General features: G+C 47.0%; 2 protein-coding genes across 2 annotated transcripts in view; one reads left to right on the plus strand and one right to left on the minus strand.

Annotated features, from left to right (window-relative positions):
* SYNJ2BP (synaptojanin 2 binding protein) overlaps positions 1–8,277 on the minus strand; it is a 51,324-nt gene extending 43,047 nt beyond the window's left edge. Inside the window, exon 1 of the mRNA XM_023755892.1 lies at positions 8,100–8,277. Coding sequence (XP_023611660.1) covers positions 8,100–8,277 — 178 coding nt within the window. The remainder of the gene's footprint in view (positions 1–8,099) is intronic.
* A 2,848-nt stretch (positions 8,278–11,125) lies between these two features.
* Positions 11,126–23,463, plus strand: part of LOC102419302 (disintegrin and metalloproteinase domain-containing protein 21-like) — a 29,128-nt gene continuing 16,790 nt past the window's right edge. Inside the window, 1 exon segment of the mRNA XM_006091041.2 lies at positions 11,126–12,869. Coding sequence (XP_006091103.2) covers positions 11,126–12,869 — 1,744 coding nt within the window.

Genomic DNA, 23,463 nt, shown 5'->3' on the forward strand with positions numbered 1-23,463 from the left:
TCTGGTGGGGTCCCCACTTGGGGTGCCTGCAGTCTGGTGAGGGCTGAGGGCTGTTTTCCGGGTGGCAAGTGACTGGAGCTCCCAACCGCTCCTTGTTTTCTTTTTTTTTTTTTTTCTTTATTCTGAGCCAGCTTTAGCTCTGAGGCCTCGCTGCTGAAAACATTGATACAAAGTTTCGGTCCGGCTGGGTTTCAGTCCGGCTGGTTTCTGGGGTTTTGTTTACCTTCTATATTTGCAACATAGTACATAGTTGCTTAGAGTTGCAACTGAGAGGCCGGCAAGTGAGGCGGGGAATGTTGGAGTCCACAGCAAGCAAGCCTCATGCTCGCTTCAGTGCCTGGCTGCCGGCCGCCGTCTTGGCTGACAGTTAATTTGCATATACTCACTGATTAGCCAATGAAAAGGGTAGCGGTCGTACGCTCATTACCATGTTTCTCTTTTATTAGTGTAGATTATTATCTCAGTAACTTCTCTTCCAAAGAGTTCGATACTGTGTCATCTACCTTTGATAATGAGAGTGGCCACTAGGGAGGGATAGGATGTTACAATCTTCCTAGAAGTGACAGGTAAATGTATCCATTCTAATGGTCCTTCCTGCCATAAGCATCCTGTAAGAGTATATTTAGTGGCTAGAATAATTAAGGCCCAAGATTTAGAATAATCTAGATACTGTAGTTGCTGTTTATTGATGGCCTGTTCTATTTTTGCTATAGCCTTTTCTCCTTCTACAGTTAATTGTCGGGGAGACTTAGGGTTAGAATCTCCCTTTAAAATGTCAAATAGAGGTTTTAAGTCAAGAGTGGTTATTTTTAGATATGACCTGACCCAGTTGATATCACCTAATAGTTTCTGATAGTCATTTAATGTGTTTAAATTATCTTTTCTTAATTGTAAAGGCTGATGGGTGATAGTAGAGGTATGTAATATTCTGCCTAAGTAGGAAAAAGAAGGTTCAGTCTGAATCTTTTCTGGGGCTATTTTTAGGCCATGTTCTTCTAAAGCAGTGATTCCCAAAGTGGGCGCTACCGCCCCCTGGTAGGCGCTGCAGCGATCCAGGGGGGGCGGTGATGGCCACAGGTGCATTTGGGGACGATGAGTAACTGCTATTAAAATTTTTTAAAAATTAATTTCCAGGGGCTGAGTAATATTTTTTCTGGAAAGGGGGCGGTAAGCCAAATAAGTTTGGGAACCACTGTTCTAAAGCAAGGACGGTCTGAGTGAGAATTTCCTGTAAAGTAGCCTGATCTTTATGAGCTAGTAAAATATCATCCATATAATGAATAAGATATAGATCTGAAAATTTCTTTCTAATAACTTGCAATGCATGATCTACAAACTTTTGACATAATGTAGGACTATTTTTCATCCCTTGTGGGAGCCTTCCATTGATATCTCTGATAAGGCTGTTTAAAGTTTTCTGATGGTATGCAAATCTTTGACAATCAGCCAGGTGAAGAGGTATAGTGAAAAAACAATCCTGTAAGTCAATAACAACAACACAATACTCCTGTGGAATTGCCACAGGGGAGGGCAATCCAGGTTGTAAGGAGCCCATATCTTCCATGGTGGCATTTATGGCTCTAAGATCTTGCAAAAGTCTCCACTTGCCTGATTTCTTTCTTATTACACATACTAGTAGCCCGGTGCATGAAATTTGTGCACTGGGGTAAGGGGGTGGGGGGAAGGGACCCCTCAGTCTGGCCTTCACCCTCTCCAATCTGAGACCCCTCAGGGACTGTCCAACTACTTGTTTGTGCCCACAATTTTTAACAGATAACAACTCCATTGTTGTTCCTTTCTTATGCTTAAAACCATTGGAATTAGTAGGTATTCAAAGTGTGTATACATTCTGGGGGGACACCCTGTATATCTCTAGTCAGTGGTGAAAGAAACCAACAGCAGATTTGGAACCCTCAGACAGGGAACCTTGCTCATTCCCCACATGTCTCCCCACTTCACTTTCCACCTTCGTGGGCAGCAGGAGAATCAATGTTTTCTCTCATTAATTCGGAAAAGCACGTCCTGTCACCTGTTGCCCGGCAGGAGTGCACTAGGCCCCAAGCAAGCAAGGCTCAGTCAGGGCAGCCTTCACTCATGGGTGCTGGCACCCAAAGTGCACATTCCTCCTCTACAGTCGCCCCGACTATCCCACTGTTTCACTGAGAGGATGGAATTCCTCTCTGTCATAAGTGTTTCCCTCCACATCCTGCGTGGTTCAGGGTTCGGGTCTGGAAGTGGAGCCGCACACAAATGAAATAGAAAAGACACAAGATAATTTGGGAATATGGGGGACCAGGCGAGCAAGTCCAACTCAGGGAGAAGGACTTCCACTGTGCTCAGGCCTCACCAAGCTTTTATAGTGAGAGGTAAACAAGGTAGTGGTTACCATAGTTACACAGTTCTTGTGAGTTTCACTTGTTTTGACCATGGTTACACTTCCTGCACTTCCTCATCCCATTAGCTTCCCAGATAAGATCTAGGGAGTATTATAAGGTCAAGCCTAATTATGCTAAGAGGACTGTGCCCTTTAAGCTAGGACTTGTTTGTGACTTTGCCAGCAGGTCAGTCCGAGGCTTAACCCTATATCAGTTTCCCACACTCTCTGCCTCTGGGTTCTTGATCTTGAGCGCTGACCAAAGGCACCTCAGAGAGGGCCGCCCGCACCCACCAGGTGTGTCTGTCTGCACCTGCTCCTGCCTCAGGACCTGCATTAACCCCCCCAGAGGTGATCTCGTAGCTGCACTGGCCTCCATGGGAACAGGGCATCATCACTTCGCCCTCTAACTGTCATCTCATAGGCGCCCACCCTCAGCACCCAGAACACCCAGACACTCTCCAAAGGATGTGAGCGCATCAGAGGGGATGTGTGCACATCCTGTGGGGGTGTTAGGCATGCTGGGTTGATGGAAATGCGGTGGAGAGGCGGGGGGGGGGAGGGGGGAACTTGTGCACGCCTTGGTTTGCAATTGTTGCAGGCGTGGGAGGGTGACAGTGTGCTGGGGGATGTTCGCACGCCATGGGGGGATGTGCACACCGGAGGCCTCTGGCTTTGCAGATCCGCAAACCCTCGTGGTGTGGCCAGGAGGACGTCAGTCTGGTCCACCATGGTGGCTGTCCCTGCGATCCTGCACCTTCTGGGCCAGGAGGCGGATCTTGCGCAGCCACTCCTGGGCGCTGATGGCCTGCAGGCACTACTTCAGCTCAGCCTGCAGGCTCTGCTTGGCGTGCTCACAGCTGTCACCACTGCCATGTGGGGAGTACAGGCCGCCCTCTGCCAGCCTGCCTCCCCTGTCCAGAGGCTCTCCGAGCTGCTCACCTGCCCAGAGTGACTGGGGCTGGGCGGAAGCCAGGCGTCCTGCCCTGCCCAACCCCGGCCGATCCACCCCTATGCGAGCTGCTGCCCCACCGTGAAGGGTCATGGATCGGGTCCCGGGACCGACGACAGCCTCAAGCACTGCCCCCGCCCAGCAAGGTCACAGATCCGTGTCTTGGTCCCTGGACAGCCTCAAGCACTGCCGCCCTCCTGGCAGAGTCACAGATCTGGGTCCCGGGACAGCGGACAGCCTCAAGCACTGCCCCCCACCTGGCAGGGTCACAGATCCGGGTCCTGGGACCGCGGACAGCCTCAAGCACTGCCCCCAGCCCGGCAGAGTCACAGATCCAGGTCCTGGGACAGCGGACAGCCTCAATCGCTGCCCCCCGCCCAGCAGGGTCACAGATCTGGGTCCCGGACTGTAGACAGCCTCCCGCGGTGCCCCCCTCCTGGCAGGGTCACAGATCCGGGTCCTGGGACCGTGCAGATCAGGGGGTTGGGGCGCCTTCCCCTGTCACGAACAGAGCAGGGCGGATAGGGAGGTTGTGGCCCCACCCCCTGTCACACACAGAGCTGCAGGGCGATCACGGGGTTTGGGCGCTGCCCCCTGTCACGCTGCTCCAGGGGCCAGGAGGCCTCGCAGCTCCACTGATCCCAGTGCTGGGAGGCCTCGCTGCTCTGCTTGACACCGGGGCAGTGAGGCCTCGCTGCTCCGCTAATCCCGGTGCTGGGAGGCCTCGCTGCTCCACTTATCCCGGTGCCAGGAAGCCTGGCGGCTCAGCTGATCCCGGTGCTGGGAGGCATATTACCCTTTTACTATATAGGATAGAGGCCTGGTGCACGGGTGGGGGCCAGCTGGTTTGCCCTGAAGGGTGTACCGGATCAGGGTGGGGGTCCCGCTTGGGTGCCTGGCCAGCCTGGATGAGAGGATGATGGCTGTTTGCAGCTGGTCACACTCCCTTCAGGGTGGGGGTTCCCACTGGGGTGCCTGGCCAGTCTGGGTGAGGGGCTGAGGGCCGTTTTCAGGCTGGCGGGTGACTGAAGCTCCCAACCTCTCCTTTTTTTCTTTTTCTTTTTTATTCTGGGATTTATTTACCTTCTATGGCTGTCACTGGAGCTGAGAGCCAGCTTTAGCTCTGAGGCTTGGCTCCAGCTCTGAGACCTCGGCTGCTGAAAGCAGGTATCTGGGCTTTGTTTAGCTTCTATAATTGAAACACTGTTGCAACTCCAGCTCTGAGGCCTGGCTGGCTGAAAGCAGGTTTCTGGGGATTGTTTAGCTTCTATAATTGCAACATTGTTGCTTAGAGTGCAGCTCAGAGCTGGGCGGTGGCAGGCGGGGAACCTCATCTTCCTCCATCACTGGAGCAAGCAAGCCTCCTGTTCGCTTCAGCTGCCTGGCTTCTGGCCGCCATCTTGGTTGGCAGTTCATTTGCATATCACCCTGATTAGCCCATGGGAAGCTTGTCGGAGGTACGGTTAATTACCATGTTTGTCTATTATTAGATAGGATTATTGCTGGCTTGTCCTATGCCCTGCACATATTGAGGGTATGTCTCCCCCTTGAGGGCTGCAGCTATAGCTACACCCTATATAAATGCTGGACTTACATCAGCACACTGTTTTATAAAATCATTTATAGTTCCCGTTCTGCAAATCGGCCTTAATAAAGCCTGACAGGTGTTATTAGCATTTTCAAAAGCCAGTTGTTTGATTAGGATATCGGCTGCCTCTTCATTAGTGATTACTCGCTTGACTGCCTGTATGAGGCGAGAAAGGAAATCCTGATACGGTTCCTCGACCTTCTGTTTAACCTCTGTAAGGGTGGTTGTTTTTCCTACTGTACAAGGTAGGGCTTTCCAGGCATTTACTGCACAACTGTTTACTTTAATAAGTGCTTCTTTGGGCATATACATTTGCTCCTGAGCCGTGATAAAATCACCTTCTACTAATATCATGTCTAGGGTTATTCCTCCTCTGGAATTTTTGCTAGTGGCTACAGCTCTCTTAGCAAGATCATCATATTCAGTTTTTCATAATAAGTAATTGCCTCCTGAGAGACAGGCTTTACAAACCTGTGACCAATCATAAGGAGTCATCCATTTACTGGCTAGGGATTCTACCAAGGTTTGTGTGTAAGGAGCTAGAGGTCCATATTCACAGCAGGCCAATTTTAATTCTTTAAGTATTTTGTAAGGTATAGGCTCCCATGTGGGGTTTTCATCCCCCTCACTCTCATACACGAATGGGAAGCAGAGTGAGAATTCAATATCTCCACTAGCTTCAGGTTCTCTTATCGCCCTTTGAAATTTAGACATGGAGCTCATAGGAGCCGGAGAACCTGGTTTAGGCTTCTTTTCTGATTTAGGGAGCCTGTTTTGATTGGGAGGGCTTTTCTCCTCTCTACTGACTGGAAAGGACCAAGGGTCATGTTTATGATATTTATTCTCCTTCCGATCAGTAGGCATAGCTAAATTGCTCTTAGATTGAACTGGAGACAATAATGATGTGTCCTCTCTAGATGGAGCCAAGGGACTATTTAAAGTTTGAGAAAGTTCAACCTTTTCTGCCTCTGGTGCCAAGGTGTCACAAATTAAATTCCAGAGGGAAAGGGTATCTGCCGGGACCTTCTCAGATCCATGGAATCTGTAATAAGTCTTTAATTGCTCTCCTACTTCAGTCCAAGTTTCTAAATTAACAGTTCCTTCCTCAGGAAGCCATGGACATACTTCTTGTATAAAACGTTCTGTCTGACTCGGAGTAACCTTAACTCCTCTGCTAGCAAGCATATGTGTTAAAAGATCAATACACAGTCTTTATTCTTTAGACTCAGTATGGCCCAGCTTCTCAATCTAAGTTCTGTACTATCTACCCTCTTACCCTATTTATCCTCTATAGGGGCATCTGCAGCACCCTATGGTGCAGTCCTATCCATCCCGAGTGGGAGGGGGGGGCGGGGGGGCTTACCTAGGGGAATCCTGTTCAGGCGCCAGGTGTTGGGATCCAACACCAGCAGGTTCAGGGGTTCCCAAAGATGTGGACGGAGTTGACGAGGAAGGAAGGACACGGAGGCAGCAGGGTTCAGTTGATCAGCATAGCCAGGTTCTCCAGCCAGGTTCTAGCCAGGTTCTCTCTTTATTCTCCTGTTACATCTGTATTTATACCAGTTGATTTTAATCCTATCCATTCTATTCCAAAGGTTAGTGTGTTTGTTATCTCCATTCCAAGGTCACTACTCTATTGTTCTGTTAAGCTACAAGGAAGTAACTGAAGGAGATTATCCTAAGTAAAGATTATGTAGTTTAAGCGTGATTGTTCATAGTTAAAGTGATTAATTACCCACCTGGCACTTAGTTAAGGGGTTTTATTCCCTTCTTAGTCCTGTTAATCCCTAACTCCAGGGAAAAATCCCCACCTGGGGAAACAACCTTTCTCAGAGAGGTGACCTTGGTTAAAACACATAGCGCTAAGAAGGGTAGCACACATATTAAGAACATTATGCCATATATGCCAGGTCCCTTGAGACATATGCTGTGCAGATGTTTCTTCCTTGCAGCGACTGTGTCAAGCAGTAAGGATGGACCAGCTTCTGGCAGGAAGGTTGAGAACCACTGTCTTAAATTCACTAGCAAAAGGATCTATACTTACTTAAGATGTTTGTTCTTGTGTCTTATACATGCACCTATAGAAAACCTTGTGGACAGTGGTATGCACTTTTGTTTATAATGGTTTTCTGTAACTGGTTATAGGCTAAATTTTTGTTATTTGTTTACTTTATTGCTAGTGTAAAGGAAGCATAAGAGGAATGCCTCGACAGATAGACTGGGAAGATCAAAAACTCCTGTGGCATAGGCCTGCGATGTCAACCACAGTAGTGCTACCACCTGCTCAGTATGTGAGACTTCATGAAGTCTTAGAATTTTCAAGGCCCACAATGACACGCAGAATTTATATGTTCTAGTAGCCTGGTGCATGAAATTCATGCACATGGGTAGGGGGTAATGGGGATCCCTCAGTCTGGCCTGCATCCTCTCAAATCTGGGACCCCTCGGGGAATGTCTGACTGCCTGTTTGTTCCCCCACTTTTAACAGATGACAGCTCCATTGTGTGTCTTTCTTTTCATGCTTAAACCCATTGGAATTAGTAGGGACTCAAAGTGTGTATACATTTTGTGGTGACACTCTGTATATCTCTAGTCAGCCGTGAAAGGAACCAACTGTGGATTTGGAACCCCCAGACAGGGAACCTCGCTCACTCCCCGCATGTCTCCCCACTCCACTTTCCACTTTCACGGGCAGCGGGAGAATCAATGTTTTCTCTCATTAACTCAGAAAAGCATGTCCTGCCACCAGCTGCCCAGCAGGCATGTGCCAGGATCCACACGAGCAAGGCTCAGTCAGGGCAGCCTTTGCTCATGGGTGCTGGCACCCAAAGTGCACATTCCTCCTCTGCAGTCGCCCTGACTATGCCACCATTTCACTGAGAGGACGGAACTCCTCGCCTCATCTGGGTTCATGATCTTTAACGCTGACCAAAGGCACCTCAGTGAGGGCCGCCCACACCCACCAGGTGTGTCTGTCTGTACCTGCTCTTGCCTCAGCACCTGCATTATTAGTCCCACAGAGGTGATCTCGTTGCTGCACTGGCCTCTGCAGGAACAGGGCATTACCACTCCGCCCTCTCACTGTCATCTCAGAGACACTCACCCTCAGCACCCAGAACACCCAGACACTCTACAAAGGACATGAATGTGCTGGAGGGGGCCTGCACACGTCCTGTGGGACTTACCTGCCGGGAGCAGACCAGGTGGGGCAGAAGCCAGGCATCCCATGCTGCCACTGCCACTCTTTGCCTTCACACACTGCAGACTGGCATGGAGTGACAGGGGTGGGGCCGGGTGGGCAGGGACGCCTGTCCCCATCCGCTTGGCACCTGTACACGTGCACTCTGCCAACAGGCCCACCATCTTTGTTGTGTTACTTTGCATACTCATCCTGATTGGCTGGTGAGCGTAGCAGAGGGGACGGTCAATTTACATGCTTGTCTTTTATTAGTGTATATATTTCTAAGGTTATAGCAAGATCAAAGAGAGAATCTAAGAAAAGCCTCCAGGTTTGAAGCACTTACTATGCTAACTCTGTCATTTTCCTAACTGTCATTGTTTTTCTTCAGTTGTGCTAAACCTGGGGTATTGCAAATATAATGACTTCAGCCTTGCATCTTTAGTGTAATACTACACATAAGCAGCCTTTGATCACTGATACATCATTTCATAAGGCCTCTGGTTATTGAAGTCATAGTATCTCACAGTTAATATCTAAGGAATTGACGAATCACAGCCTGCCTCTAAATTACAGAAGAGAACGGGTTGTCTGATGTATGCACAAAGACACAAATTTAGGTCAAAGGAAACAGGAAGCAATCACTTCAGAAATAGTGCACTAGGACAGAGTCTGATAAGTGGTGTGTTATATTTGTGCCCTTTAGATGTCTCAGGCTTCAGATCAAGTCTCTTTCTGAACACACAGAGTCCAGATGGTGGAGGAGGGATGCAGCAGGAGAGAATCAGTCTGTGACACTGCAATTTGTCCATCTGGTAGAGAGCTCTCATGGCCACCACTTGTCAGGTGGCTTATTAGTTAGTACGTGGTCGAGTGATTTGGACCTACATCCAGGATGGGTCTGAGTCCCTGCTTCCTATGCTCCTATCTAACAGGGGTGATGCATTTGCCGTTGTCAGTAGGATCTCCTAAAATCGAGGTTGATGACCATTGACTAAGATGGTAATTCCTTGCTGATGCATGGGCCACTGTTGAAACTAGACTCTCTTCATAGGAGGGGAGAAATTCTGTCTCAGTTTTAGCAGCCAGCTGACCAGAGCATGTTAATTGTGGACCCAGTAAGATCTTCCCTCATTCCCCCCCACTTTTCAATATTGGTACATGTTCTCACTAATCTGTTTTGCATTTGGTGAGGACCTTTGGTTCCCCTCGGGCTGTTTAATTTCTACTACCATAACTTTGAGTGTGTGCGGTTTTGTCTTTGGTTATCATGCTCTCTCCAAAACAGTGAAAGATGATTTCAACCCAAGGGTGGGTGTAGTTGCCCATCTAAGATGTTTCTAAATAGCACTGACAACTCAGGTTGTAGGCCATAACTACTAAAAGGTGGCTGTGTTGTGCTAAGGCCTACCATGTGTATGCCTTAAAATGGTTTCTAATTGGTGCCAGATATTTGAGACAGATTCATTACAGCTGGATATTTCCCAGTTAACGCAAGGGCAGAAATGATAATGGTTAGCCTCAAATTTTTTAAATCCTATTTCTAGGGCTTTGCCATATCAAGAAAGGGCAAAGTTATAAGACAAAAGTAAGGGGGATGGGTGAATACAGCCCTTGTGGGCAAAGCTATAAATAAGTACATTTATCCATGCCACATGAAGCCTGCTTGTTTATGATATTCTCTTTCTGGTCATAACAGCAATTAGCACTACCACTAAATCAATGGCTGCATGTCATGCACTTGAGGGCACCTTAGTTTGCTCTAGCAATGACAGCACATCTGAGGCGGCAGCTACAATAAGAGATTCTACTGGGTAGAGCTTGATGTAATTTACAGTCATTCTTAGGATCAATGGGGTTTTTGTAGGGGCCAGATTGGTGATTTGAGTGGGACCTGATAGAGACAACCACGCTGCATGTTTTAGTCTTTTCTTTCCCCCGATACAATTTTAAATTTAATTTTACTCAAACTTCACAAAATCCAGACACACTTATAATTTCAACATGTGAATTTGGGAGGCACACGATCACGTAATCTACAACACACCCCAGTCAAGATACACAAGTTTTCCATCACTAGAAAGTTCTCTCCACTCCTCCATTCCCAAGTCAGGAAATTTTAAATTCTGTGATCAGAACTGGTTTTGGAGTGTTCTAGAACTTCATAAAAATTAAATCATATATTAAGTTGCTTTGGTCCTGTTTCTCTCTATCATCATCATCATCATCATCATCATCATCATCATATCTGTGAGACACATCCATGTTCTTACACGTATCAGGAGTCTTTTCTGATTTACTGAGGTATTCCATTGGACAAATATACCCTTTTGTTTATCCATTCGTCTATTGAGTACTGGTTGTTTGTTTCCATTTGGTAGGATAAATTCATGAATAATGCTGCTATGAATATTCATGTGCAAGTCTTAGTGGGCAATTAATTTCCTTGGCCACATAAACTAGGTGTGAGTTTCACTCTACAAGAAACTATCATTATACACCCTGGCTTTTCTATTCACGACATCTGTTTACACTTCCTTTCCATCACTCAGCCCAACTTCATTTAAATCCTATTTCTAGGGCTTTGCCAAATCAAGAAAGGGCAAAGTTATAAGACAATAGTTACAAGAACTTTTAAAAAGTGTGAGAGAATCTAATTCTCTCCTCAAAATTCTTATACAGAGAAGCTTCCACTCTCCTCACCATTCTCCATATTAATGTCATGTTGACCTATTATGTTCTAGGCTTGAGGAAAAAAGCCACCGAGTGTCTTAAAGTTGCCACAAAATCCACTGATCCTTTCCCTGAGTCTTCTCCAAGAGACCAGGGGACCTTTCAGCCCAGACTCCCTACATCACTGAGCAAAGCCTCCCCCAAAGAATGCACCATTGTTCTGTAATAGCTACCCCCTCCCCCGCCCAGTCTCTAGGGGTGCCAAACCTCCAGCCTCTCTCTGCTCTCCTCCTGCTGGAAAAGGTGCTACAGCAGCTTTACTCTGGCCTGCACTCTCTATGGTCACAGGTTCCCTCGCTCATGGCGCCTGCCTGGGCCAAGGCCCACCTGACGGGGGCTCTCTGGCTGCCTCTCCTCTGGCTACTCCTGTCTCAGGTCAGTTGTTCCCATGCCCTACCAGGATGGCGTTTCACTTCCTCTGAAATTGTGATCCCCAGGAAGGTGTCCCACAGGCTGGGCGGAGCTGGGGTACGAGGCCAGCTCTCCTACAGGATTCACTTCAGTGGCCGAAGACATGTGGTTCACATGAAGGTCAAGAAGAACTTGCTGCCCAGACATTTTCCGGTTATCACCTATAACGACCAAGGTGCCATGCAGGAGGACTACCCCTTTATCCCTCGAGACTGCTACTACTTCAGCTACTTGGAGGGGGTTCCTGGATCCATGGGCACGCTGGACACTTGCTATGGGGGTCTGCGTGGCATGCTGCAGGTGGATGACTCGACTTATGAAATCGAACCAATGGAGGCTTCTTCCAAGTTTGAGCATGTGATGTCTCTGCTTGTGAAAGAACAACCAAGAGAGGACGAAAGTTGTAAGATTGAAAAAGAAGATGCAGATCTAGCATATGAAGAGGCAACATTTGCTGAAACCCCTAGAGCAGCGCCCGTGTATTTATGGTGGCCCCGTAGAAGAAATTTAAAACTTCACTACACAGTTAGTAACTCATTATACAGGAGCAGGCCTAATAAGACAGATCTAATAGAGAGAGTGGTGATGCTTAACAGCATATTACACAGCATTTTTCATCAACATCTTCTGGTTGTCAACCTACGTGCTTTGTGCATCTGGGACGATACAGATCACACGGACGTAACAAGGTATAACTCTGCGTCTAAAGCTGTGGAACAGTTTGGTTTGTGGAAAACTTATAATGTGTTTCGTCTTATTAGACATGATACTTCAATACTTCTTACAGGACATAAAATCGGTGGTCAAAACCATTTTGGCTTCCCAGATGGAATATGCAACCCCAACTGGGGGGCAATGTTTGTATATGTAGCAAATGTTCATCTATTTTTAGGTGCCGGTATCGCAGCACATACACTGGGTCATATTTTTGCCATGGAACATGATGTAGCTGGTTGTAAATGTTTTCGAAGAACTTTCTGTGTCATGGCTCCTACACCAGGTCTTAACGATATGTTCAGCAATTGTTCTTATACGCGTATCCACTATCGATTACACTGCTATGATGAATGTTTGGCTTACACAATGGCACCATACAATAATTTTCCTTATGTAGCTCCTCGTTGTGGAGACAAGATCATAAATCAGCAGGAAGAATGTGACTGTGGCTCCTTGAAAGACTGTGCTGAAAACAAATGTTGTGAGACCAATTGTGCCCTCTCCCTTGGTAGTGAATGCAGTAGAGGAGAGTGCTGTGTTAACTGTAAGTATGCTAATCCTGGATGGATTTGTAGAGAGAAGGGTGGCATTTGCGATCTACCAGAATACTGTGATGGGAAAAAGGCTACTTGTCCAAATGACTTCTATATCCAGGATGGAACCCCGTGTTCACCTTTAGCTGTTTGTGTGAGAGGAAACTGTAGTGACCGTGACATGCAGTGTCAAGCTCTATTTGGCTACAAAGTGAGAGATGCTCCGCAAGTGTGCTATGATACACTGAATGTAAGGGGTGACCGATTTGGAAGCTGTGGGCAGGTCTTCAGCAAGGTGGGAGAAAGACATAAACCATGTGAAGAAGATGATGTTCTTTGTGGAACGTTGCACTGTCGTGATGTCCAACAAGTACCTGGTGGAGGTGAGCACACTACATTTCATCAGCTCTTAGCTAAGCAAGAAATATGCTTTGGATACGATACACACTTTGGGATAGACCTGCCACCACTTGGGTTAGTAATAGATGGTGCAACATGTGGGCCAGGAAGTTACTGTTTTAACCTGAATTGTACTTTTCATCAAGACATGGCCTTTGACTGTGATGTCCAGAAATGCAATTTCAGAGGAGTGTGCAACAATAATAAAAATTGTCACTGTCAGGTGGGGCGGAGGCCACCACTGTGTGAAAACAGCGGACCGGGTGGTAGTATAGACAGTGGCCCTCCACCTGACAAAGAACCATCTGCTCGTGGCAAAATAAGCATGAGTATAAACCAGACTCTAGTTATAGTGATGATTCGTTCAGCCCTTCTACTGTGTGCATTCATTGTTGGCTGCATTTCACACTTAAGTACAGATGAGGATGAAGAGAACTAAAAACTAAACTGGTACAGAAACAGAATCCCCACAACTTTACTAAATGCTAACTGGAACCTACACAATGGGTAAATCACATTGCACTTACTGGGAGAAATGCTCAACCCTCACTCTGATAATGACATCATCCTACAGCTATTCCAAGGTTGTCATCTTGAAATAAAGTGACTTGGAAATTTAAAAAGGTCCAATGTGTTTCAACTCATTTTAACACGTCAGATGTGGCCATATTGCTAATATTCCCGTAGATGACAGTAGGAACTCTTAGATCAGCGGTTCTCAACCTGTGGGTCACAACCACTTTGGGGGTCGAACGACCTTTTCACAGGGGTCGCCTAAGACCATCGGAAAACACATATAATTACATATTTTTTTTGTGATTAATCACTATGCTTTAATTATGTTCAATTTGTAACAGTGAAAATACATCCTGCATATCAGATATTTGCATTATGATTCATAACAATAGCAAAATTACAGTTATGAAGTAGCAACAAAAATAATTTTATGGTTGGGGGTCACCACAACATGAGGAACTGTATTAAAAGGTCCCAGCATTAGGAAGGTTGAGAACCACTGTCTTAGATTCACTAGCAAGAGGACCTGTACTTACTTAAGATGTTGGTCCTCGTGTCTAACACATGCACCGGTAGGAAACCTTGTGTACAGTAGTGTGCACTTTTGCTCATAATGGTTTTCTGTAACTGGTTATGGGCTAAATTTTTGTTATTTGTTTACTTTATTGCTAGTGTAAAGGAAGCATAAGAGGAATGCCTCGTCAGATAGACTGGGAAGATCAAAAACTTCCATGGCATAGGCCCATGATGTCAACAGTAGTGCTACCACGTGCTCAGTATGTGTGCCTTCATGAAGCCTTAGAATTTTATGCTTTCAAGGCCCACAATGACACGCAGAAATTATACCTGTTCTAGTAGCCCGGTGCACAAAAGGAGGCCCCTCAGTCATCCCTGCACCCTCTCCAATCCGGGACCCCTCGGGGAATTTCTGACTGACTGTTCCCCCACTTTTAACAGATGACAGCTCCATTGTGTGTCTTTCTTTTCATGCTTAAACCCATTGGAATTAGTAGGTAATCAAAGTGTGTATACATTTTGGGGGACACCCTGTATATCTCTAGTCAGCCGTGAATGGAACCACCAGACAGGGAACCTTGCTCATTCCCTGCATGTCTCCCCACTCCACTTTCCACCTTCACGGGCAGCGGGAGAATCAATGTTTTCTTTCATTAACTCGGAAAAGCACGTCCTCTCACCCACAGCCCGGCAGGAGTGCACTAGGACCCACGGGAGCGAGGCTCAGTCAGGGCAGCCTTTGCTCCTGGGTGCTGGCACCCAAAGTGCACATTCCTCCTCTGCAGTCGCCCCGACTATCCCACCATTTCACTGAGAGTACAAAACTCCTCGCCTCCTCTGGGTTCCTAATCTTGAACGCTGACCAAAGGCACCTCAGTGAGGGCTGCCCACACCCACCAGGTGTGTCTGTCTGAACCTGCTTTTGCCTCAGCACCTGCATTATTAGCCCCGTGGAGGTGATCTCCCTGCACTGGCCTCTGCAGGAACAAGGCATCACCACTCCGCCCTCTCACTGTCATCTCAGAGACGCTCACCCTCAGCACCCAGAACACCCAGACACTCTCCAAAGGACATGAGCATGCCGGAGGGGACCTGCGCACATACTGTGGGGGACATAGGCATGCTGGGGTGATGGAAGTGTGGCGGAGGGGCGGGAGGAACTTGCATGCACCTTGGTCTGGGACTGTTGCAGGCAAGCGAGCGTGACATAGTGCTGAGGGGCATTCGCACGCCAATGGGGGAGGAGAGGATGTGCACACCAGAGGCCTGTGGCTTCGCAGATCGACAAAACCCCGTGGTGTGGCCAGGAGGACGTCAATCTGGCCCACCATGGTGGCTGTCCTTGTGATCTCACATCTCCTGGGTCTGGAGGCGGGACTTGCACAGCCACTCCTTAGCACTGATGGCCTTCAGGCACTACTTCACCAAGGCTCATCTTGGTGTGCTCACGGCTGCCACCGCTGCCATGTGGGGAGTACAGGCTGTCCTCCACTGTCCACAAGCACTGCTCTCCTGCCTGGAGCAACACAGGTGCAATGGAAGCCTGGTGTCCCACCCTGCCACTGCCACTCCTTGCCTCCATGTCCTGCAGACCGGCACGGTGTGACCGGGGTGGGGCGGGGTGGGATGCCTGCCCCTGGCCGCTTGGCGCCTGTGCACATGCACCCTGCCTACAGGCCCGCCATCTTTGTTGGATTAATTTGCATACTCATCCTGATTGGCTGGTGAGGGTAGCAGTGGGGACGGTCAATTTACATGCTTCTCTTTCATTAGTGTAGATATTTCTAAGGATATAGCAAGATCAAAGAGAGAATCTAAGAAAAGCCTCCAGGTTTGAAGCACTTACTATGCTAACTCTGTCATTTTCCTAATTGTCATTATTTTTCTTTGGTTGTGCTAAACCTGCAGAATTGCAAATATGATGACTTCAGCCTTGCATCTTTGTTATAAAACTACACATAAGGAGCCTTTGATCACTGATACATCATTTCATAAGGCCTTTGGTTATTGAAGTCATAGTATCTCACAGTTAATATCTAAGGAATTGATGAATCACAACCTGCCTCTAAATTACAGAAGAGAACGGGTTGTCTGATGTGGGCACAAAGACACAAATTTAGGTCAAAGGAGACAAGTAGCAATCACTTCAGAAATAGTGTACTAGGACAGAGTCTGATAAGTGGTGTGTTATATTTGTGCCCTTTAGATGCCTCAGGCTTCAGATCAAGTCTCTTTCTGAAAACACAGAGTCCAGATGGTGGAGGAGGGATGCAGCAGGAGAGAATCAGTCTGTGACACTGCAAGTTGTCCATCTGGTATAGAGCTCTCATGGCCACCACTTGTCAGGTGGCTTATTAGTTAGTATGTGGTCGAGTGATTTGGACCTTCATCCAGGATGGGTCTGAGTCCCTGCTTTCTATGCTTCTATCTAACAGGGGTGATGCATTTGCCAATGTAATGATGTTTACTTTGAATTTATATTAGTTCACACAAACACTCCATCCATGCTTTTGTTCCGGCCCTCTGGTCCAGTTTAAGACCCATTGTGGCCCTCAAGTCAAAAAGTTTGCCCACCCCTGAGTTAGTATGTGGTCGAGTGATTTGGACCTTCATCCAGGATGGATCTGAGTCCCTGCTTCCTATGCTCCTATCTAACAGGGGTGATGCATTTGCCGTTGTCATCAGGATCTCCTAAAATTGAGGTTGATGACCATTGGCTAAGAGGGTTATTTCTTGCTGATGCATGGGCCACTGTTGAAACCAGACTCTCTTCCTAGGAGGGGAGAAATTCTGTCTCAGTTTCAGCAGCCAGCTGACCAGAGCCTGTTAATTGTGGACCCGGTAAGATCTTCCCTCATTCCCCCCCACTTTTCAATATTGGTTCATGTCCTCACTTATCTGTTTTACATTTGTTAAGGACCTTTGGTTCCCCTCGGGCTGTTTAATTTCTACTACCATAACTTTGAGTGTGTGCAGTTTTGTCTTTGGTTATCATGCTCTCTCCAAAATGGTGAAAGAAGATTTTAACCCAAGGGTGGGTGAGTTGCCCATCTAAAATATTTCTAAATAGCATTGACAATTCAGGTTGTAGGCTATCACTTCTTTTTTAAATATTTTTATTGATTTTAGAGAGGACGGGAGAGCAAGAGAGAGATAGAAACATCAATGGTGAGAGGGAATCATTGATCAGCTGCCTCCTGCACGCCCTTTACTGGGGATTGAGCCCACAACCTGGGCATGTGCCCTTGGCCGGAATTGAACCTGGGACCCCTCAGTCCACAGGCCGACACTCTATCAACTGAGCCAAACCAGCTAGGGCTAGGCTATCACTTTTTAAGGTTGGTTGTGTCGTGCTAAGGCCAACCATGTGTATTCCTTAAAAGTGGTTTCTATACCGATACAGCTCCTAGGGCAGTGATGGCGAACCTTTTGAGCTCGGCATGTCAGCATTTTGAAAAACCCTAACTTAACTCTGGTGCCGTGTCACATATAGAAATTTTTTGATATTTGCAACCATAGTAAAACAAAGATTTTTATTTTTGATATTTATTTTATATATTTAAATGCCATTTAACAAAGAAAAATCAACCAAAAAATGAGTTCCCGTGTCACCTCTGACACACTTGTCATAGGTTCGCCATCACTGTCCTAGGGCATTGGAAATTAAAGAGAAAATAAATAAATGGGACTACATCAAAATAAAAAGCTTCTGCATCGCTAAAGGAACCATCAACAAAGCAACAAGAAAGCCCACTGCATGAGAGAACATATTTGCCAATGTTATCACTGATAAGGGTGTAATCTCCGACATTTATAGGAAGCTCATACAACTTAACAAAAGGAAGATAAACAATCCAATCAAAAAATGGGCAAAGGATCTAAATCAGTGGTTCTCAACCTGTGGGTTTTGACCCCTTTGGAGGTCGAATGACCTTTCACAGGGGTCGCCTAAGACCATCCTGCATATCAGATATTTACATTACGATTCATAACAATAGCAACATCACAGTTATGAAGTAGCAACGAAAATAATTTTATGGTTGGGTGACAACATGATGAACTGTATTTAAAGGGCCAGAAGGTTGAGAACCACTGACTTAAATAGACACTTTTTAAAAGAGGACATTCAGAAAGCCAAGAGACATATGAAAACATGCTCAAAGTCATTAGTCATCCTAGAGATGCAAATCAAAACAACAATGAAGTACCATCTCACACCTGTCAGAATGGCTATCATCAACAAATCAACAAACGACAAGTGCTGGAGAGGATGCAGAGTAAAAGGAACACTCGTACACTGCTGGTGGAAATGCAGACTGGTGCAGCCACTTTGGAAGACAGTATGGAGTTTCCTCAAAAAGTTAAAAATGGAATTCCCATTTGATCCAGTGATCCCACTTCTAGGAATATATCTCAAGAAACCAGAAACACCAATCAGAAAGGATATATGCACCCCTATGTTCATAGCAGCACAATTTACAATAGCTAAGATTTGAAAACAGCCTAAGTACCCATCAGCAGATGAATGGATTAGAAAACTGTGGTACATCTACACAATGGAATACTATGCTGCTGTAAAAAGGAAGGAATTCTTACCATTTGCAACAGCATGGATGGAACTGGAGAGCATTATGCTAAGTGAAATAAGCCAGTCAATGAAAGAAAAATACCACATGATCTCACTCATTTATGGATAATAAAGACCATTATAAACTGATGAACAAAAATAGATTCAGAGGCAGAGCATCATTGAACAGACTGTCAAACTATAGCGGGAAGCCCGGGGAGGGTTGGGGGGTGGTAAGAGATCAACTGAAGGACTTGTATGCATGCGTATAAGCATAACCAATGGACACAAGACACTGGGGGGTACGTAATACTTTAAGCAATAAAACAAAATTTTTTTTTAAAAAAAACGTGGTTTCTAATTGGTGCCAGATATTTGAGATAGATTCATTACAGCTGGACACTTCCCAGTTAACACAAGGGCAGAAATGCTCAGGGTTAGCCTTAAATTTTTTAAATCCTATTTCTAGGACTTTGGCATATCAAGAAAGGGCTAAGTTATAAGACACAAATAAAGGGGATGGATGAATATAGCCCTTGTGGACAAAGCTATAAATAAGTACATTTATCTATGCCACATGAAGCCTGGTTGTTTATGATACTTTTTCTGATCATAACAGCAATTAGCACTATTACTAAATCAATGGCTGCATGTCATGCACTTGAGGCTGAGGAGGCTAAAAGGCTAATTCCAATGTAACCCTGATATTTGGGGGTCGGGGGCAGCTAGCAATCTGAATCTGTGCCAGCACGCCCAGTGTACATTCTTGATAACCTATAATTAAGTCACTACCTCTTTTCCAGGAACTGGTCTTGCAGAACCTGTTTTCTAAGTACAGAGGCCATAAAACTGTGAACAGTGCACTGCCCCAGAGTGGGGGTGTTATTAACGCTAGTGCCAGGCCAGACCATCAGATATGGCCTGGAGACGCCCAACACCTGGCCTTCTTGCAAAGCCCGAAAAAAGGACCAGAAGCATAATCCATATTTGCGGGACAAAGACCCCAGAAAGATATAAAAGAGAAGCCCCCTGCATGTTACTTTACTCAGATTTGGGAAGTTATTCCGCTGAGTCTGCCTGTGTAATAAACAGTGTAACTCCTTTTCTCTGAAAGCATTGCTTGGTTTTTCTTTGGTCTTCTGCAACAAGGCCACCTTAATTTGCTCTAGCAATGGCAGCAAATCTGAGGCAGCAGCTACAATAAGAGATTCTACTGGGTAGAGCTTGATGTAATTTACAGTCTTTCTTCAGGATCAATAGGGTTTTTGAGTGGGATCTGACAGAGACAACCACTGCTGCATGTTTTAGTCTGTTTTTTTTAAATACAATTTTAAGTTTACTTTTACTTGAATTTCACAAAAGAGAAAGAGAAGTTGATGGAATTGCTGAATTCATATAAATATTTCCTTAGACAAGAGAGACTTCCCCTAAAATATCCCTTCAGTGAGAACATTAAAGGTTGAAGTCATTATGATATTTTCTAAGGACATATTTTCATTTTTGTTTGTATAGAGTAGACTGACTTCTTGCTGTGAAAGATGAGTTTTTTGGCCCAGCCACACTGGCATGAACACGCAGTTCTGAAGATACTGAAGCCCTTCTGTACCAGTTAGTAAATGTCAGCCACTGACTCTCCCCAGCTCCCTCTCTCCTGGCTGCCCCATCCCACTGCCAGGACCAACCCCAACCCCATCTCCCCGGGACCCAGAGCTACAGGGAAAAGGGGACTGTGGTCCTGTCTCCCAGTCCCTTCAACACCCACCACTTCTCCCCAAGCAGCTTAGTTTCCATCTGTTTTATATAATGGCCTTACGTAAGGCTTTGTTTGCAGAAAGTATTCAGTGTGAAAACCCCTGCTCAGGCCATTGCAGGTTTGCACAGTCCGGGATTTTGGAGAATGGAGGCCTTTCTCCCAAACACACTAGCTCCTTATAAAGTCAAGTGCACGTCTGCATCCTAGTGTAATTACTTTGCATCCAAACGGGCAACAGACACAGGCCTGCGGGTATGGAGACGACCCCTGAACCTGCTCCAAATCAGATGAGGCAAAAGGTGCCCAGGCTCAAGTGGAGGTGGCAGGAAGGGAGTGGGCTTTGCTCCGTGCCCAGCCCTGTGCCAGGTGTTCACATCCCAGATCCTCTTCAAACCTAGGAGAGGTGTTTCTTTGCTCTCTCCCCCCCCCCTCCTCCTTCCTTCCTTCCGGATTTACTGAGCACTTGTCTGTGCCAGGGGCTGGGGTACAAAGGCAAAGCTAGCATCCCCAAGACCTCACAGCCCCGTGAGAGCATCAAGAAAACAGCTGTGACTGGAGTGGGTGCAGGATGCAGGGGGAGCCCCAAGTGACTCGGGGAGGGTTCTCCAGTGGAGTTAAAGCCGAGCTGGGATTTGAAGGATGAGAAAGGGCATTCAAGGTGGAGGGAACTGCATGTGGGAAGGCAGGGGGGCAGGAAACAGCCGGCCTGGTCTGAGAACTGTGTGAGGGGGGTGGAGCCCAGGTCCAGGAAATCTGCTGGGTGAGGTTGGGGTCCCAGAACCCACTGCCTGGACCCTCTGCCTCCTTGACCTCCTTTGCTCTTGGCTGTCTGGCCAGGAAGAGCCCCACCCCCCACCCGCACAAAAGGAGGTTTTGAAGCTGGAGAGAGGGAGTTGGGAAGGAGGGGCCAGCTGGTGTGAATTTTTGGATTGCTTCTCAGAAATCTCCTCCTCCTCTGACATCATGGCAACCAGGTGGCAGCTGGGGGAGCCACCTGTGAGCTGGGCTGAGTTGAGGGGGAGGTGGGCTGGGGGTAGGGACCTCTGCTCCACATCTCTGAGCCTCAGTTTTGGCATCTAGAATATGGGCTCAACAACCCAGTTGATGGCTCCTGTCAGCCCAGATGCTGTAGGAAATGGAGGCCCAGGATGGACTCATTAGGGGGAAGGCCTGGGACAGGGGTCGGCAAACCGCGACTCTCGAGCCACATGCAGCTCTTTGGCCCCTTGAGTGTGGCTCTTCCGCAAAATACCACGTGCGGGCAACAACATACAAACCTGACTCACCCAAACTTTCCAAGGAGATGCAAGGCCATTGTTCACATTAGCGTTTGTCAGTCATTGTCATAATTTAATTTTATGGATATTGTAAGGTCAATTGTAAGGAATTTAATTTTAATCAATAAATAATATCGTTATTAAGTATGATATCAAGTTTTATTCAACATACCTATAGTTTAACTAAGACTTAAAACTTTAAGTAAAGTTTATTAAGTTAATTTTAGGGAACGTTGTGGAGTGAAAGAAGATGTAGTGTCGAGGATTGAGAAAGGTATGTTGAGATGGTTTGGACATATAGAGAGGATGAACGAAAGGAGATAGACAAAACAAGTATACAAGATGAGTGTGGATGGGAGAGTTGGAAGGGGTCGACCTCAGCGAACGTACCTCAATCAGATTGAGGACGTTTTTAGCAAAGGCCAGCTTAGGAGTACCCTAATTAAGTTAATAACAATGTACCTACCTATATAGTTTAAGATTAAAAAATTTGGCTCTCAAAAGAAATTTCAATCGTTGTCCTGTTGATATTTGGCTCTGTTGACTAATGAGTTTGCCGACCACTGGCCTGGGAGGGAAGGGCGGGGCTGGGGAGTGTCCTGAATCATCCAGCAGCTGAGGGCTCGCCAAAGTGGCGAGAAGTCCCTGAGAAGCCTGCCCTGGTGTGCCCACTGCCCTGTCACTGCCGAGGAGCCCCTCGGGGGGGCAGGAGACAGGGAAGAGGATCAGGCACAGGGATGAATCTCTCTGTGAACCCCTGCAGTGAGAGATCTAAAGGGTGAGAGGGCTGGGGCACAGGGCTCAGCTGTTCCCAGAACCTGGTCAAAGCCCCCAAAGGAGGGGTCTATTTCCTGGGGCTGCTGCTCTGATGACTATAGACTGGCCTAAAGAAACAGGAACATATGCTTCTTTATTCTGGGGCCAGAATCTGAAATCAGGGTTTGTGGGCTGTGCTCTCTCAAAGGGCTCCAGGGGAGGGTCCTTCATGCCTCTTCAGCTTCTAGGGGCTCCAGACCAGCTGCATCCCTTCAATCTTCACGTGGCCCCATCCCTTGTTCACATGCCCACTCTCACATGATCACGTGGCCCTGCCCCCTTGAGATCTTGGATGGTCTTTGTTTCCAGGGTGCCACCTCACTGGTTGGCTGTCTGCCCCTGCTCCATGCCCAGCAGACCCTTTGCCAAAGTCCTGTCAACAGACCCTTTGCCAAAGTCCTTCCAGAAAATTGTTTGTGTGTGCCATCTCTTTATTGCTGGGACTGTGACAGCTGGGATTGAAAAGGAGACAGGAGAGCAGTGGTCCGTCCAGAGTCCATGCAAGAGGTCTAGAGGGGCCCTAGCTGGTTTGGCTCCGTGGAAAGAGTGTTGGCCTAAAGACTGAAGGATCCCAGGTTTGATTTTGGTCAAGGGTACATGCCCCAGTTGTGTGGCCTTGATCCCCAGTAGGGGGTGTGCAGGAGGCAGCCAATCAATGATTCTCTCTCATCATTGATGTTTCTGTCTCTCTCTCCCTCTCCCTTCCTCTCTGAAATCAATAAAAATATATATTTTTAAAAAGTCTAGAGGGGCCTGTGCAGTCCCTGGATGGCTGGGGTGCTGACTAGGAAGCAGAAATCCCTCAGGGCAAGTGGGGCACACACAATCACCCCACACTCCTGTGAGAAGCAGCTGTAGCTCATTGTACAGGTGAGGCTACTGCAGCACAGAGAGAGCTAGGGACTTCCTCGGGAGCACACAGCAGTGAAAGGGCAGAGCTAAAAATGGAATCCTGGGCTGCCCAGAGCCTGTGTCTCCTTTACCTGTGACCTCTGGGTAAGTGGCCCCTCACCCTGTGGCCATTTGCTCTGATGGGCTTCACCCTTTCCTCCACTCCCCCTCCTTCACCTCCAGAGGACCCTGGTCCTGTCATTGCACCAGCGCCTCTGGGCAGCTGATCTCTTTGTCCTGCG

Source organism: Myotis lucifugus, unplaced genomic scaffold, assembly GCF_000147115.1.
Source record: "Myotis lucifugus unplaced genomic scaffold, Myoluc2.0 scaffold_85, whole genome shotgun sequence".
In the NCBI taxonomy this organism is placed as follows: Eukaryota; Metazoa; Chordata; class Mammalia; order Chiroptera; family Vespertilionidae; genus Myotis; species Myotis lucifugus.